Here is a 14,888-nt window from a genome sequence, read left to right as displayed (position 1 = left end):
TAATCATAGTTTAAAGCCCCACTCAGCAGCTTTGCTAGTCTGTGCCTTTTTTTGACAGACAGACCCCCATCTCTACTCAACGGCCTTTGAATCATTATCCCATGGTCCAGGGAGCCAAAGTGCTCTCGTTGGCACCATCTCCAGAATGCGAGCTTCCCTGCTTGTGCCTTTATCCTCAACTTGGAGGATTAAGGAGAATATCACCTGTGTACCTGATTGTCTCTCCCATTTCTGTTATAACAAAAACTGAAACTCCTTCATATATTTGTACTGAGTTACAATCTAGTCAGGCAGGATCAGGTAGGAGGAAAGGGAAGAGGCGTGGCACTAAATACTTGAGGTCCAAAATGTATCCTACATTTCACAGCTCTCAAATTTAATTCTTTTCCCAGGGTGAAAACAACTGAAGGTATCCAAGTGAATGAGAAGTTCTTACTCACGGTTTTCCTCTTCTGGCAAACTTGCTCTCTACTCAGTGAGCTAAAAACTCATTTCAAGACTAAGTTTGGAGGCAAAACTTCCCTCAAAACAAATGGTCATAAAAAGGCAAAAATAGGAACCTTCTGCAGCGAGACACTGACACCATTGATCCATTCATAGATTGTGAGATAAGAGAGCAGCAGTCTTCTCTACTTCTGGCCTTCCCGGGATAAAGGAATTCCTTGAAATCCCCTACCCCAGGCCAAGGATTTCACAGGCAGAAACTTCCAAAAAGCCAAACCTAAGTCACTCTTACTAGACAGGTTGTATACAAGGTAAATTCTATTCAGTGCAAAACCTAAGCCATGAGGCCTAAGTACACCAAGAACAGAGGAAATCCATCTCAAACTGCCAACCAGACCTATAATGCAGCCTAGCCTTGAGCAAGCTGGACCCTACCACTGCAGCCACTACATACAGGTGGTGCAGCAAGTGGATGTTCCACTCCTATCCTCCTGCACCTAGGGCTATCTAGTGAAGATCCTATAGGGGCTCTACATAGGATTCAATACAATTTAAGACAAGTATGGCCAATTTACTTGGTATGTGCTTTTGAAGGCAACTGGTTACAGCACAGCTTTAGGTATTTAGGAGTATTGTACAAGTACAAGATGGGTGGACACTTATCCAATCAAGCAAGTTCATGTTTGTATTTTTACTTCAGATTCTAAGGAATTCGGAATACATTTTTCTCATGGAAGCTGTGGGGTAGGATGTGTGGAGACAAGGAACAATCTCTGGTTTAATGTATTTTAATTCTGGGCAATAAAGCAAAAAAAAACATTTTGGAAAAGGGTGTATATGCTTTCTATAGTCACCGTAACATTGGGAGTCTTACTAGTCCAAATTCAAGACAGAAAATAATTCATAGATATAATGAAGCTTGAATGCATAAGTTATATTCATTTTTTTAGTTATTTTCCTACAGTAACCAATATTCCTGTGTTTTTTCTTTTCATTTTTGTTGTAATGAATACAATTTAAATAAATACTGAAGCTGCAGGGACTACCTGAAAAATGTTTTAGGACAGCAAACAAATAGAGGATGCCACGTGCAATGCAACAGAATTTTTCCACTGAACTACTAAGAATGTAAAACTAGACTGTATTCATTTTACTAAGCTTGACTGTTTAAGCCACCAAATCCTTTCCTTGCATCTTGATAGTGAGAGTTCAAGATAAGTACAATTGTCCCTATCCATTACGAGGCATGTTATCCCTTTCCGAGTCCTAGTGCATATTACCTAATACTCATAAGGATTAGAAAAGATGTAATAATCTGTGCATCTTACCCACAACCATGAGTGTAAACTCAAATCCCTTTTTCACAGACTTTCGATGAACTTGATTGGGGAGGTTTGCAAATCCAACATAACCTGGAGTTTCAGGATTGGTAAACTGGGCCTGCTGAAATTCAAAAAGTTTAAAAATATTAAATGCAATGATACAACACTAATACAGCACAAAGATTTACAAAACACGCCACTGCCTCTAGCAATCTTGACATCCAGTACTGTACACTAGGAGTGTTGGGAGACTTATCAAAAGCACTAACTTGGGGATGCATTTTAAATGCCTTCCCAAAGCCTCATCTGGCAGAAATGCAAACCAGATTGTTAATGCAATAAAAGAAAAAAGGACGGACTATTAAAAAAACAAAACTGTTATAAGTCCATTTAGGGACCAATTATTTCTCTAGAAACAGCATCTCTGCAGAATAGAGAGAATTTCAGACATTGGGAAAGCAGATTCATCATGTGGTTAAGACCATAACCTTTCCTAAGTACTACCTGGTCATGAAAATGGAGAGGAAAAGGCTTCAATATGTAGCTTCAAAGCTGGTGTGAAGAAAAAAAGATTTTAGATATATTGGGGTCTAGGGTCATGTATGGACAATAAAAAGCTATATGATAAAATGACCTATATTTTATTTCTGGGCAGCAGAAAAAAGGATTCTAAGTGAGAAATTCAGATTGTACATGAGGCATTTAAACTAAACTAGAGAATGGGGGTGGCAGACAGAAGCCAATGATTTGAAATATTATCCCAAACACAAGAAGTGGAGAGAAAATAAAGTCAACTCTGTAGTAAAAAAGGAGACCACGAAAAACAGTAAGCCAAAAAAAATAAATAAAGCTAGACAGCTAGGAGTACAAGTGCTCATAGTTTGGACAATACATTTCCAGATCTGCAGACCCTAATAGTGGAGGCATACTTTAATATTGTTATAAACATAGAAATGACGGCAAAAAAGGAGCAAAAAACAGTCCATCTAGTCTGCACAGCAAGTTTATGATACTTGTATGGCGTGGCAGATACTATCTGCTGTGTCATACAAGTCACTCCTATACTTAGTTACCCAGACTGTCAAGGTCCGGGCCCACTTGTTGGTGGTTGTTTGGGTCCAATTCCCCGGTAAGAGGTGTGCTGGAGTTGTATCAAATGAACCAAGCTTATTGGTTAAGGGTAGTAACAGCCACATCAGCAAGTTACCCCCCCATTCTTATTTGTTTTACCAGGCTGTAAAATTCAGAGTCCTTGTTTGTTGCTGTCTGAATCTAAGTTTCCCTTTATTTTTATTTATTAACTATATATACCGTTGTTTTAGGGGGGGGGGGGAGGGGAAATATCACAATACTTTACATAAATGTAATAAGAAGTAACAATACAAAAATAAAAAATGTAGTTAGTGCATAAAGGTAAATTAATTTAGTACAGATAATAAAAACTAAGATAAGATACAAACTTAAAAAAAAAATACATACAGTAAAACAAATAGGATCAAAACAACAAATAAAAATGTCAGTAGAAGATAAATAAAAATGAGGGAAAGTCTAAATAAAAACCAGGATGCTGTGTTATATTATTCTGAGTCCTGATAAGCCTTATTGAAAAAGCCAGGTCTTTTCTAAAGGAATTTAAGTCTGGTTGTAGCGCAGCTCAATTGGTAGGGAATTCCATATTTTTGGACCTGCAAGTAATATGTCTCTAGATCTAACCCGAGTCAAGTGGGCTGATTGAATAGAGGGTATGGTAAGCAGATCTTTATTCGCAGATCTTAGATTTCGTTATGGAGTATGAAGTCTGATGGCAGCATTCAGTTTCTTCCCCGTAAATGATCTTATATAAAATACATAAAATTTTATAATCTATACGGTATTTGATAGGGAGCCAGTGTAGGGATATTAATATTGGTGTTATGATTGCATTTCTTTGTACCTGTTACAAAACGTAGCAGTCAGGATTGTAATATTTGTAGAGAGCAAATTGAGGACAATGGGAGACCAAGTAAAAGAATTACAGTCGTTTTTTGCAAATATTAATAGTTGTAAAACAGTTCTAAAATCGGATTTAAAAGGGGTTTTAGATGTCTAAGAGTTAAAAGTTTATTATATTCTTCTCTAAGTTTAGTAGAAATATGTTTCTTAAGGTTGAGTTGTCAATGGTTACACCTAAGTCATAAGTGTGGGTTGCGATTTCTATTTCCGTTGTCTGATCTAATTTTAGAGAGGGCATGTTGTCCTTTTCCCCCCTGCCATTGAAGCAGAGAGCAATGATGAAATTGCATCAACAGAATGAAGGCATATTGGTTAAGGGTAGTAACCACCACACCAGCAAGTTACCCCCATTAACTCTTTTCTTCATTCTCATTCTCTAGCATTTAGGGATCCACAGCATTTATCCCATGCCCTTTTGAACTCTTACTTTTTTTTTTTGCTTCACCACTTCCTCTGGAAGGGCATTCCAGGCATCCACCACCCTCTCTGTAAAAAAAAAAAAAAAAAAAAAAAAAAAAGCAGGGCTTTTCCTTCTTAATTTAAAATTATCCTTCCCAAATCTGAAACAAACCCCATAGGGAAATGCACATCCACCATCTGCTGGAGACTGAGAATACTGGCAGGCCGAGGTCACTGCAGGAATATATATACTGTGATGTCAGCTTGCTCCATCTCCATTTGTGGCAAGGGAGCATAACCCACTTGTCCTAAGTCCATCTGTCTACATGCTAGGAAACCACTGTTTTGCTAAAGTCAGCCTATATAAAGCGCCTGCAGCAGCTCAGTATTTCTGTATCACAGCAACAACTGGTTAACCAAACCACCAAACACAAGCAGAGGGAGTCATGAATGAACCTCATTAACACTTGACCAAGGAAAAAACACAAATAGTAACTGAAAACATACCACTAAACCAGATATTAAGAGGACACTAATATAGGATGTCAGCAGAACAAAACACAGGTCAAGTGTGTGCGTGAAGTAATTGTGACTAGTTCTTGGTGAATAGAACGGAGAATTATATTGGGACGATATGGTTTAATAAGAGTAGCCAAATAAGAAGGTGTCCAATGACGATTAACATTCAAGGCATAACAGGCAATTTTAAAATGTAAAAAGGCTAGAGATAGGTAACCAGTGGATATCTATTAAGAGTGGTATGGCATGATCATATTTGTTTTTACCAAAGATTACTTTCACAGTAGTGTTCTGAACAAGCTGAAGTCTGCGTAGAGACATTTTGGTAAGGCCATGAAAAAGTGCATTACAATAATCAAAGTTTCCTGAGGACTAAGGCATGTAATATAGTTTTAAGATCATTGGTGTGAAGGAAAGGACATCCTACATATAAGATGAAGATAAAAGGATTGAATCAATTGAGGAAAACATGATTTGAATGATAAATCATTCCCTAACCTAACACCTACAGTTTTAGAAATTTCACAGACAGGAACAGAGATACCATTCATAATAGAGAAAATAATGGATCAGAGCAATTTGTACCTAAAAACCACAGGGATTTAGACTTGTTGGGCTTGACCTTGAGTTTGAAGCTTTTTTACCAATGGGCTATCTTTGTGCAACAAGCATAGAAATCAGCTAAAAAGTGTTAAGGATATTCAAATCAATTGAAGCAACCACATGTATATCAGTGTAAATATGATTTAAAACCAAGGCTATAAAATTAAAGGTAGAAATTAAAAACTATGGTCGATACAACCAAGCCTTGAGGAACTCCGCAAGTAAGATCTTGGACTGAAGGTGACAACTTGAAAAGATCTTTCTTCAAAAAATGATTTGAACCAATGAAGTGAATTATCTCTGAGTCCTATATCAAAAAGACAATTTAAGAGTAACTGATGATCAACTGTATCAAAAGCAGCACTCATGTCCACAAAGATTATGAGTAATGCTTTATCTTTGTCTAAATTGAGGCTGTCAGATTGCAAAGCTGTCAATGCAGTTTTGGTGCTACAACTTTTGAAGTAGCCCGATTGTTTTAGGTGTAAAACAAAAATTATCAAGGAGAGATTTGGAAATGTTACTGAGTGTAGGTAAACTGGAGATAGGCCTATAATTAGATGGAAGATCAGGATCAAGGATTTTTTTTTAGGAACAGGCCAATAGATTTTAGTTAAAAAGGTTTACAAAGATATCCTCTTTCAAGACTAGTATTGAGAATATTCAGTAGGGTAGAATTGAGTATGAAACAAATTGGAGTAAATGAAGTAGAAGAAACTGGAGTGTTTCTAAAAATTAATTGTAAGCTTGCTTGAATGATTTTGTTAAAGGAAGAGAATCTTCACAAGAGGACAGAAGAATTAGAGTAGTAGAAGCTGAAGGAGACACCAAATCAGTCAAGAACTCAGATTTAATAGTGGCAATTTTGGAATCAAACGATGCATCAGCAAATCTAGAGCAGGATCTGGTGCGATTGTATCTGACCATCTTAAGGGGGCCAAACAGGTGAATAAGGCAACAGCAAAAGCCAGAAAGATGCTTGTGTGCATAGGGAGAAGAATGGTCAACAGAAAAAAGGAGGCAATATTGCTCCTGTATAAGCCCTTGGTGAGACCTCATTTGGAATACTGTGCAGAATTTTGGAGACTGCACCTTCAAAAGGATGTTTTTGGTTCATGGGATGGGTTCTAAAATGGTCAATTTCTTTATTTATGAGTTCTACTTATAAAACCACACCAACAAGGGATGTGTGTGAATACATAACATACAAAATATACACTTCAGTAAACAACTTAAACTAAATACAAAACATAACAAAAAATGTTTAAGTATATAAAATCAGTGATCATCTAAATGAAAACTAAAAAAAAGTTCACTTCACAAAAGTCTTTATAGCATTTACAGAAACTAAGTACCTTCAATATATCAAATATCTTTAGGCAATTCATCAAAAGAGATGGAATAAAGTATGAAAAAGCTTCTAACTGTGGAGATTTTTCAACAAGATCAAGATGATCTTCAATTCATTTGACAGTACTGTTGAATATGTTTTATTGGATACTGTGAACAAAAGCCTTAGAACGATTTATAAACAATTGTTAATACTTTGAATTGAACTCTGTAAATAAAGGATAAATAATGAAGAGATTTTAAGATTAATCATATTTCCCCTATTTAAGATTATACAGTATTCTCTCATTGCCGTATTTTGAGTAAGTTGCAGGCAGTGTATTGAAATTTTCTCAGTCTTCATTCTAAAGCTTATAGGGACAGACTTCAAAAATCTAAACATGTATATTCTAGCGGAAAGGAAGGACAGGAGAGATAGGACAGAGACATTTAAATACCTCCAAGGTATTAATGAACAGGAGATGGTTCTTTTTCAATGGAAAGGAGGCTCTAAAACAATGGGTCATGGGATAAGGTGAAAGAGTAGCCTTAGGAGTAATCTGTCTTTACTAAGGGTATAGTGGATGCATAAAACAGTGATGGAAGCAAGGAAAATATCAAATTTAAGAAAGCATAGGATACACACAGGCAGGATCTCTAAAGAGAAGTAGAGATCATAGAGCTGAATAGTTTGTGTGGATGGACAAACTAGATTGGGAAGCTCTGCCATATGGCCTAACTGTGGGGTTTTCAGGATATCCACAATGTATATGCATAATAAATTTGCATATCATGGAGACTTAGTATATGTAAATTTATCTCATGCATATTCATTTTGGATATCCTGAAAATCTGACTGGCTGTGGGGTCTCCAGGACAGGTTTGGGAAGCCCTGCCATATAGTTTGTTTGTTTCTTGCTATCATTTGCCTATGATATGGGTTCAGAAAAAATCTTTTAAGGGCTTGATCCCCCATGTAGCCCATTCAGAAGTGGCAACAATGGATCTCAAGCTGGGAGGGGTTAGGGAAGATTGCAGTCGTGACCTAAAGCTATCAGATCTGCAGTACCACTGGATGAATTTTCTTCTGCGTTATATCTTTAAGAGGATTCTCTCTCGCTGGCCATGCCACTAAATTAGAGTCTTTGTGCCAATTAGGTTCCTCCTTGCTATCCCCTCAGTGTGGCTGTAGTGAATGACAATGTGATAAATTAGGAGGAAACTTGAAAATCTGGAGAATTACAGCAAACTACTGAATAAGAGATTCTTCATTTTTCTAAACTGATAGATTTAGATAGCTCACAAGCATGAGGATTTCTTGGTAACATGCCTGCCTAGTGGGAAACACTGCTGAGCAGAGATGGTTTCCACCTATCAAAAAAGGGATGAAGTATCTTCCAGAACATATTGGCAAACCTGATGAGGAGGTTTTTAAACTAGATAATTAGGAATGAGTGAAAAAAAATCTATTGGGTAAGCATATTAACACACCTAACACTGTTAGAAATTAATGGTACCATAGAGCATATGGTAGTATTCCAGATGCCGACTTTACTCCAGAAGCCTCGATAGGGAAATTGATCTGGAAATATGCAGTAGTATGTGAAGCATATCTCCCCTTGCAACTGCCATCCTCCTTATGAAAAATTGTGTCAATAGCTCCAAGGCCCTGTACGTGACCGGTGCACATCTTTGCTCCAAATAGAGGTATTGAGTTTGGTGAGGGAGGGTTGGTATCACTGGTGTTAAGCCTCAATAAGACTATTCTATGGGGTAAGATGTGTTGATGATGCTGGATCTTGATATAATTCAGAACTTTGGTTCAGAACTTTGGCTCATTCAGCCAGTCCCAGAATCCTCAGCTGGCTGATTCACACTGACACTGTTGAAATATAGTGACTTTTTGACCATCTCAGACTCAAGAATGTGGAAGATCTGGGAAACTTGTATGCTCTGCAAAGCCTATAATTAAAGGCCAGGTGGGCATCAATGGCAATATTTAAATCATAATACAAGAAAGCTTGGTTCTCATGAAACCAAAATACAAGCTTGTGTCTCACAGATGCCTATCTCTACTGACAGGAGCCAGGTGAACGAAGATTCCCTAAGGTTACAGCTTTAATTAAAGTACTGGCACCAACAAGGGAGGCCTATTCAATGGGTCACACAGAAGAAACCAACGGCGGGAGCTTCAGGCACTATTCTGTTGAAACCTCACTGGACAAGATCATTTACAGGACAAAAGGAGTATCTGGAGAGTGATGGCAAATGAGCTACACCGGGGAAAAACTTGTCAGGGCAGTTCAGAGGATAGGTTGTCATGACCACAGTATGATGTGTCTCTGTAAATGAGTCTTTGGGCAGTCACGTAATTCTAGAAGTTTCGGCAATACTGTATGTTTAACTATAAAAGAAGGGTCACTTCCTGTATCCAATAAGATGCTGGTCGTTTTGAAAGACAAAGGGCACCCAGTATCCAGCATCTCCCAGGAACACTTACAATGCCAAATAAAATTTACTTTATACCGTTTTACTGAGTCTAAGTGTTCTTGTGTGCCTGGCCCCAAGTACAGAAAATTATGTACAATCTTGATGTGGTGAATGATGCATCAATGGCTCTGATACTGTATGCAGACTGCACCAGTGTCAAGGCTTGGTGTTTCTTTCAGATCCGGTTGTACCACTGGCTCCAAAGAATGGTGCTTTTTCATTTTACTAGGCCCAAAGCCCCATGATACATGCGATGGACTTATTGATGCCAGAGAATGGTGTTATTTCTGCTTGCTCAACCCTGAAGAGGTAGAGGGGCCCCCTGGTTTGCTTCAATGAAGTGGGAGGCATATTGGAGATGCTCTTGCTCAACTTGGCACCCAGGGAGTTTGACAAGGTTCCACTCTGGGAGGAGGAATGGCTGCAGCTCTTCAGATACTTATGTAGATCTCTGATGTTTGGGTAGGGGCTTACATGAGCTGTAGTGATCAGATAGTATGGTTCAATATCACAAATAGGATACAGAGATGTCACACAAAGACCTGAGTTTTGAATTTCACAAATATGGACTGTGTCAAAATGGGGATGTACCTGGAGGAAGAACTAAGACTGGAAGAAAATGGGTGAGGTGAAACAATGAGCCAAATTAAAAGGAGCTATTACAAAGGCAACAAATCTATATGTTTAAAGAAGAGTAAGAGGAAAAAGAAAACAGATCTGGTTCTCTAAGGAGCTGGCTGAAAAAAAAAAATTAAGGCAAAAAAAAAAAAAAAAAAAGCACATTTGCTTACCATAAACTGTGTTTCCATAGATAGCAGGATGAATTAGCCATGCTGTCATGGGAGTCCCTAGCTCCCAGTCACGCTTAGAGATTAATATTTCTTCATATGTATTTATTTATGTTTTGGTTTTTTTGCGTGACTTATCCGGCGTGGACAACCTATTATAATCATGAAATTAAGGTATCCAAGACTGCCTGTCCCAGCTTGGCATCTTGAGATGATTGGTCTAAGCAATAATGGGACATGAAAGTATGCAAAGATGACCATGTGGCCGCTTTACAGATGTCAAGGGGTGGAACATGATGTAGGTGTGCCAACGAGGTGGAAAGTGCTAGAAGCTGATGAGCATTTGGTTTAACATCCAATGACAATTTTCTTTTGCTGTAACAAAATGTTATGCATTGGGCTATCCAGCTAGAGATAGTTCTTTTTACCACTGGTAGACCAGGGGCTTTTGGGTTAAATGAGAGGAATAGTTGAGATGGTCTCGATGTCATCTGTGTTCTAGTCTTATAATAGGCCAGCACCCTTTTACAATCTAGGATATGGAGCAATTTCTTATTCATTATGATGTGGTTTTGGGAAGAACGTAGGGAGTTCTGTGGATTGGTTGATATGAAAGGATGAAATTACCTTCGGAAGGAAGGAAGGGTAAGATCGAAGTACTGCCTTGTGGTGGAACAATTGAAGATATGGTTCATAATGTACCAGCGCTTGCAGTTCACCAACACGGTGCGCTAAGGTGACTGCTACCAGGAACACTACTTTCCATGTCAGGTATTTTATATAAGCCGAGTCCAATGGTTCGAATGGAGAGAGCATTAATTGTTCCAGGACCAGATTGAGGTTCCAGGCCACTGGGGGTTTTGATATCGGGGGCCTGAGATGATAGAGGCCTCTGATGAATCTGGAAACCATTGGGTGTTGTGATATTGAGTGTCCATGGAGTGGCCTTTGGTAGGCTGCAATGGCACAGATGTACTCTGACAGAGGTTGCTGCTAATCCCATTGAATATAGGAAGAATAGATAATCCAGTAGATTTATAGGTGTACAGACAAAGGGATCATAATGCTTTGTGGTGCACCAGGATTCATATCGTTTCCATTTTAATTGGTATGATTTTCTGGTAGGTGGTTTTCTGGCCTTAATCTGATATCCCTTGCTCTCAATACTTTCCGTTCAATCTTCACACTGTGAGGAGGAGTGAGTTCTGCATCGGATGGAGAAGAGCTCCATGCTCCTGGGTCAGCAGACCATCCTTGTGACCTAAGGGAATGGCGGTTTCAATGGATAATCGAAGGAAGTATGCATACCAAGGTTGTCTTGGCCATGCTGGGGCAATGAGGATGAGGTCCACCGCCTCAGCTATGCATTTCTGAATTGTGCACATTAGCAGTGGAACTGGAGGGAATGCATACATTAGGCTTCCCGACCATGGGAGTAAGAAGGCGTCCTGAGCCGATCAGAAATGACTGGGAAACAGTGAACAGAAATGAGGTACCTTCCTGTTGTGTTCTGTGGAAAAGAGATCCATGGACTGTGTTTCCCACTGCACGAAAATTTCGTCCGCTACTTGCTGGTCCAGAGACCATTCGTGAGGGTGGAAGATTCGGCTTAACCTCTCTGCCCGTTTGTTGGCTAAGCCTGGAAGGTAGGTTGCTTGTAGATGGATTGAGTGATGAGTTGCCCAATCCCATATCAGCAGTGCCTCCCTGGAGAGTATCCATGAACCGGACCCTCCTTGTCCATGTATATTATGGCTCTCTTCCCTTGCAGTTGTGCAAGGAAAGTCTTGAGGGCATAGCAAATCGCTCTGAACTCTAGAAGGTTGATTTGATATGACTGCTCGTGAGGGGGCCATAATCCCTGGGTTGGCAGATGGTCGAGATGTGCTCCCCATCCTTTGTGGGAAGCATCCGTTGTGAGTTCTATATTGTGAGATGGCATTGTGAAGAGTGCTCCTTTTTGAAGTATCTGTGGTTTCGACCACCAATTCAAGTCTACGATCATGCTGGAAGTCAAGTTGATCCTCTGAGACAAGGGTCGCGAGTGTTGCATCCACTGTCTCTTTAATCTCCATTGGAGCTATCAAATGTGAAGACGGGTGTTTGGGACCATATGAATGGCTGCTGCCATATGAACCAATACTGATAATATTTGGTGGGCTGTTGGCTTGGCCATAGCTCGTAATTGTTTGGTAAGTGTTTGAAGTACTAGTCTCCTGTCCTTTGGAAGAAGAGTTCTGCTTTTTGTAGTGTCCAACAGTGCTCCTATGAACTGAATTGTTCGGGAGGGTTGCAGATTTGACTTTTTGTAATTTACAATGAAGCAAAGTTTTGGACACACGAAATGGTCTGCTGTACGTGAGCTAGCAGGTTTTGTTGATCTGATTCTACTAGGAGCCAATCGTCCAGGTAGGGAAAAATTTGAATTCCTAGTTGTCGAAGGTGGGCCACCACTACTGCCATGCATTTCGTGAATACCCGTGGGGCTGCGGAAAGGCCGAAGGGGAGTACTTTGTTATTGGTAATGTTTCTCGTGATGGAAACAGAGGTATTTCCATGAAGAGGGATGCATTATTGAATATGGGTGTAAGCATCCTTCAGGTCTAGCGAACATATCCAATCATTGGGTTGAAGGAGGGGAAGAATCATTTTTAGGGAGACCATTTTGAACTTCTTTGACTAGGTATTTGTTCAGGTCGCGCAAGTCCAAAATTGGACTGAGACCTCCAGATTTCTTGGGGGGGAATCAAGAAATAAGGGGAGTAAAATCCCGTATTGTGGAGTCGGGATGGTAAGACTTGGATTGCCTGCTTGTCTTATAGGGTTATCTCCTCTGCTAAATCAATCTAAAGCAACACATATCCTTAAAAGTAAGGGAAGGATACACAAAACTTATGATCCTAAAAAGACTGAAACCATTACTCACACCTGCCCACTTCAAAACAGTTTTACAAACACTTGTTTTTTCCAGCACTGATTACTGCAATGCACTCTTACTAGGACTCGCCAGCACATCAATAAGACCACTCCAAATACTTCAAAATACTGCAGCCAGAATACTGACGGGAAAAAAAAAAGGAGGGACCATATAACAAACTTTAGCAGACTTACATTGGTTGCCAATCGAATACAGGATAAAATACAAGGCCTTATGCACCATACACAAACTAATATATGATAAAGAAGCAGACTGGCTAAACACAGCCCTATGAGTCCATGTCCCACAAAGAAACCTTCGCTCAGCTAACAAAGCACTACTAACAGTTCCTTCAGTAAAATCAGCAAAACTAACCCAAGTAAGAGAAAGGGCCTTAACACTGGCAGGGCCCAATCTATGGAACACAATGCCCACTGAAATCAGATTACAGAGTTATATCAAATCTTTTAAGAAAACCTTAAAGACATGGCTCTTTAAACAAGCCTTTCCTAAAGAAACGGGAGGGTAGAGAGAACGCAAGTACAGAGAAACACAGTTGAGAACAAACATAACAATATTAAAAATGCATAATACAGCTATGAAGTAAACAAAAATAGAAAGTAACTCAATAATACACCTGGACTAGACCATCACTACTCAAACATTGATTTCATTAATGAGTTTGTAACCGTACTTAATTGGCACCTGTTAGAATGTACGATAACCTACCTATACATACCTTATTTTGTAAACCATTGCGATGGTACATAACTTAGCGACGGTATAGAAAAGTTTTTAAATAAATAAAATAACTGAAGGTGGTTGGAGTACATGTTTTTGTTGGAAATGAGATGTGGAAGGGGAGGCTTGAAAGGAAGTGCAATTGATAGCCCAAAGTGACTATTTCCAGGACCCAGCGGTCGGATGTAATTGTTGACCAAGTCTGATAGAATGCTGTGATTCTCCCTCCTACCGTTGTGGAGGGTAGTGGCCCTGTTAAAATTAAAAAGAAATTGACGGCTTTGTAGTTGTAGCAGGTGGTTGACCTTGTTGACATTGAGTATGTGGTTTACCTCTATGTTGTTGCTGGTGTTGTAGTTGTTTAGGCAGTTGACAATAAGGAGGTCTGTAAGATGGATAGGATCGGAAAGGCCATCTGTGGTATGGCCCTTCCTAGTCTGTGCAAAGTACCTGCGGGAGAAAGTTCCATAAGTGTTGGCAGATGTTCCATTTCAGGCATTAACATTTTGCTCCTTTAGTTGAGCCACTGTGTCTTGTAGTCGATCTCCAAACAGGTTATCACCCTGGCAAGTGAGATTAGCTAATTTATCATGGACGTCTTCACGTATGGCGCTAGCTTTGAGCCACGCCATATGTCTGACCGCAATGGCTGCTGCTGAGGTTCTTCAAGACGTCTCAAAGCCTTCATACACAGTTCATAGAAGGTGTCTAATTCCCTCTTCCATGTCCTGAACAAGCTGTGGTGGTTGAATTGCAGGATCTGTGTCAGGAGGGAGTGCCTTAAGCTGTTGTAAGGACTCATATAAATATTGTACTATGTAGAATTGATGCTGATGTATTCATACACCTAACCGCAGATTGGAAGGTCTTTTTTCCAAAATCATCTAGTAGCTTGTTATCCTTACCCGGTGGTGTAGTCAAGTGCAACCTGGTCTTCTTGGTCATTGCTGACTCCACTACTATTGATGTGTGTGGAAGTTGAGTTGAAGAACAGAATGGAGACTGCTGCATTCTGAATTTTATATCCATCTTTCTGGACACTGGAGTAATGGTATATGGCATCTCCCAGGATCTTTCTAGCACAGACTCCAAGACTCGGTGGGATGGTAACACTAATGGACCCGGTAGATTGAAGATTTTTAAGAGACCCATTGTTTCAGATCTGGGATCCGGTAGCTTATGGACTTCCACATTCAGTACAGAGCCCAGCTTATCAATAAATTTTGGGTACGTGAGATCTTCTGGTGGAGAGTATGGTTCTTGAGGACCTTCTGGTGGGTCGGATGGATATCCGGTAGATGAACCTGGTGATGACTGATACGAATCAGGCTGTTTTGGTAGTTG

The 14,888-nt window shown here is 39.6% G+C and overlaps 1 protein-coding gene across 2 annotated transcripts in view; it reads right to left on the bottom strand.

Moving 5' to 3' along the window:
* SEPTIN2 (septin 2) overlaps positions 1 to 14,888 on the bottom strand; it is a 161,794-nt gene that overhangs the window by 123,378 nt on the left and 23,528 nt on the right. For both annotated transcript variants that reach the window (XM_029617127.1, XM_029617128.1), the window contains exon 3: positions 1,773 to 1,887. In XM_029617127.1, the coding sequence (XP_029472987.1) occupies positions 1,773 to 1,887 (115 nt within the window). The remainder of the gene's footprint in view (positions 1 to 1,772; positions 1,888 to 14,888) is intronic.

Source organism: Rhinatrema bivittatum, chromosome 9, assembly GCF_901001135.1.
Source record: "Rhinatrema bivittatum chromosome 9, aRhiBiv1.1, whole genome shotgun sequence".
Lineage (NCBI taxonomy): Eukaryota > Metazoa > Chordata > Amphibia > Gymnophiona > Rhinatrematidae > Rhinatrema > Rhinatrema bivittatum.
Note: the sequence above shows the minus strand (reverse complement) of the source record. Positions and strands in the feature narration are given on the sequence as shown.